At 35.6% G+C, this 3621-nt stretch overlaps 1 protein-coding gene across 1 annotated transcript; it reads right to left on the bottom strand.

The window, feature by feature from the left end:
* Positions 1 to 1033: 1033 nt before the first annotated feature.
* Positions 1034 to 2864, bottom strand: LOC106708672 (cAMP-dependent protein kinase catalytic subunit 1). The gene has a single exon (XM_014500207.2). The coding sequence runs from the start codon at positions 2555 to 2557 to the stop codon at positions 1496 to 1498; it is 1062 nt and encodes a 353-aa protein (XP_014355693.1). The 5' UTR covers positions 2558 to 2864; the 3' UTR covers positions 1034 to 1495.
* Positions 2865 to 3621: the final 757 nt, after the last annotated feature.

Raw genomic sequence — 3621 nt, 5'->3', positions numbered from 1 at the left:
CCTACATATTATGATGGACATCTTTAGAATAAATATTTAAGTAGTAACTCTGATATGACTAATATTAAAATTATTTATTAAGACAATTTAAATGAAATATGAACATTCTAAATTTAGCTATGTACTTTTATTTAGCGATATGACCTGAATACATATCAAATTGTTAAGTAACATGAGGAAATTCTTTCTAATGATTCTAATCCACAAACACACAATGCTTTCATAATGTAAATTTCACTACAAATAACTAGATAATTATTTGTACAGCCTGGATTCAAAGTCCTACATCTAATAGCTAAAAAAAAAACAATATGATGAACCAGCAATACCTTTACCATTCCAAGAACATTCTAGATGAGCTGTGCCAAAAGTTATGGACTAATTTCACACCTATTGGTAACACCAGCCCCATAATTACAAAAAGGGAATTATTTAAAATCTGGCAACATTGCCAAAATGACAACATTTCCTATAAAATATGGGACAATATCTATAAATTGTTAGAATGTATTAAATGTAAAAATTTCTCTCTTTAATTTTGTGCTTAATACAATTGTATATTGAACACTGATTTTTAACAGAATAAAAATTACTAAAGTTATTGCTTTTTGATAACTGTTGTTATCAATAAGTGTTACGGCAGATTATAAAACTTTGCTGCCATTTAATTCATTTACAGAATGAACTTGCATCCTAATAATTAAGGAACTATACAAATTACACTTAAATACCAAACAAATTCTCACATCAGATCACAAACATGTTTGCACAACTGAACATGACTACACAAAAATAAGTTAATCTCTCATCTTGCAGTTAAAATATCAATTGTGTCAACAAAACATTTCATAAATTAAAAATATTAACAAAAAGTCAAAAAAAAAAGTTAAAACCTACACTAGAACATTCCATAAGGACTTAGTTACATATAATTAATTGTTTTTAACGCTAAAGCTTTTAAAGTGACTGAAATAGCTTACCAATTCAACAGTGCAATCCATACTAAACAATTAACTGACAAACATATTGATCTTAAAAGTAAGAAGAAAAACCTCATCAGCAAACATAGCATAATTTTGAACAATTTACAAAAAATACAAACATGTATGTTATCAGTTATCAGTACTATGGTAAGCAATTGAATGAAAAACTATTTTGAACTGTGTGCACAAAATCACATTTTACACCATGGTACAAACATCGTGGGGATCACATAGACAAGGAATACCATTCCTTATCTACTCTTCTATCGACTTAAAAGGACACTAAGCAAATAAACTCCACCAAAATATCAGAAATCAGTACACCTATCATGTTGCTTGCACTCCGAGTTATATGTGAATGTGACAGCTTGGGGGCGATTTAACGTCTATAACAACCCAAGACCATCATCAATAGAATGCACACTTCACTGCTGTGACTACATTCACGGACCATTCATAAATACCGAATGCTCTCTTTCGGGCCTGTCCACATACAGGCACCAATTAATCGCTCAGAATTCAGCAAATTCTTTTGCACATTTCTCTGTTGATGAGATACGCAATGCCTCCTCCTCGTAATCGTCAAAATTGCTAGTGTCGCCGGGTCCTTTGCAGCGAGGTATGAACGGTGCTTCAATCTTCTTCTGAAAAACGGCTATCCAATCGGTGCTAGCAAACCATTTATGCCCTTTTATGTCATTAACACCCGCTTTGAGATTGCCATATCGTTTTGTCAAATCTACTTGTAGAAGGTTGCGTAAGAGATCTTTCAGATCAGAACCAAAGTGTGACGGGAAGCGGACCTTACCTGATACAATTTTCTCGTAAATTTGTATGGGTTGATCGGCGAAGAACGGCGGGTAACCAGCCGCCATCTCGTAGACGAGGACACCCAGCGCCCACCAGTCCACGGCCTTGTTGTAGCCTTTGGACAAAATGATTTCCGGCGCGAGGTACTCCGGGGTGCCGCACAGAGTCCATGTGCGGCCCTTCACTCTCTTAGCAAAACCAAAGTCGGTCACTTTCAGGTAGCCCTGGGAGTCGATTAACAAATTCTCAGGCTTGAGATCACGGTATATAAGATCGAGGTAATGTAGATATTCGAATGCTAACACTATTTGTGCAGCATAGAATCTCGAATGGGGCTCTGAAAAGCGACCTACTTTCCTCAAATGGGAGAACATCTCTCCGCCTGGAACATACTCTAAAACCATATATAGGTTGGAGTTATCCTTGAAATGGAACTTAAGGCTTACGAGGAAAGGGAAATTGATCGCCTGCAAGATTCGCTTCTCGTTTAACGTATGCTCGACCTGTTTCAATTTGACTACTTTCTGTTTGTCTAAAATTTTCATAGCATAATATTCTTTCGTGGGCTTATGTTGAACTATCATGACGCGGCCGAAGGAACCCGTACCGAGCGTTTTGATTCGCTCGAAATCATTCAGTCCGGCGGTGTTGGTAGGGTTCTTTTTCCATTTTTCTTCGAAGTCTTCCTTAGCCTGGTCAAGGAACTCTTTGACGCTTTCGGCGGCGTCCACCTTCTTGTTGGCGGTGGCAGCATTGTTGCCCATGGCGGACTTAAAAAACTATTACAACGCCTCGATTCCTCGATACTAGAGGCTGCCTTGCACTAATCGATGCCTGCTTGTGCGACCGTGTAAAAATGGGCAGGTCAACACAATTTCGTTTGAAACACGTACATCCTCTATTTTTAAGCACAAACACACGTCACAAAAGCCACTTAATGCAGACACACATTTACACTATTGCTTTTGAACAAAAAAATCAAAAATACTTTGTTACATTCACAAGAAGAAAATGGCCTCCACTACCTGACCCGATCGACAGAGCGAGATCGAGCGAACGATTTGCTCACAGGAGACGGCACTTCTGACAATGTTGCTGCGTTTTAATACAAAAAGCTACAAACTGAGTTTCAAACCTACCAGTAGTTACTCAAAAATGTTTGCTCGTATTAATTTGCAGTTTTTAGGATACTTGTTTCGTTAAATCGAATTTTATTCATTCCAAAATTATTTTCTTGCAAAACGTGTTGCTAGAAGGGCTCGTGAAGCTAAGCTAATCATGTTTTTAAAATGTTATACATTTTAATGTATAGACATAAAATAGGATAAATAAAAATAATAGGTAAATAGGATTTTATTATACACATCTTATCGGTTTTATATTTGCTTTTGACAAAGTAGAGAAAGTTGTAACTAACTATTCAAATGACAAAGTATTTTTAACCTTTCGTGATTTTTACTAAGCGTGTCTTTCACTCAACTCTACTCACGATATCATTTAAACCACATTCTTTCCTTACAGCACTATTTCTAATTCACTTATTATTTACAGTCACTGCTATATTACTTCTCAAATTTCGCATTTCCAGTGCATTAATTTAACTTGTAAAATTATCCTGCTAAACCCAACTCTCATAGCAATACATAAAAGTGGGAACGAAACCTTATTATGAATCTCCAGACATTATGTATCTTCATGGATATGATGAAAAAATATAAGGAACTATTTAAATTCTATGTTATAGAACAATTTATTCTTCTAGAAAAAGTATTAAATCTGACAGCTCTAAAAAGCTATACTAAATTCCATGTTGTTAAAGTAAGCTTGA

Source organism: Papilio machaon, chromosome 11 (genome assembly GCF_912999745.1).
Source record: "Papilio machaon chromosome 11, ilPapMach1.1, whole genome shotgun sequence".
NCBI lineage: Eukaryota > Metazoa > Arthropoda > Insecta > Lepidoptera > Papilionidae > Papilio > Papilio machaon.
The sequence above is the reverse complement of the archived record's forward strand: the minus strand, read 5'-3'. Positions and strand labels throughout refer to the sequence as shown.

What these genes read in the sequence shown, in the direction of transcription:
- LOC106708672 (XM_014500207.2), bottom strand. Translation starts at nt 2,557, where the DNA reads ATGGGCAACAATGCTGCCACCGCCAACAAGAAGGTGGACGCCGCCGAA.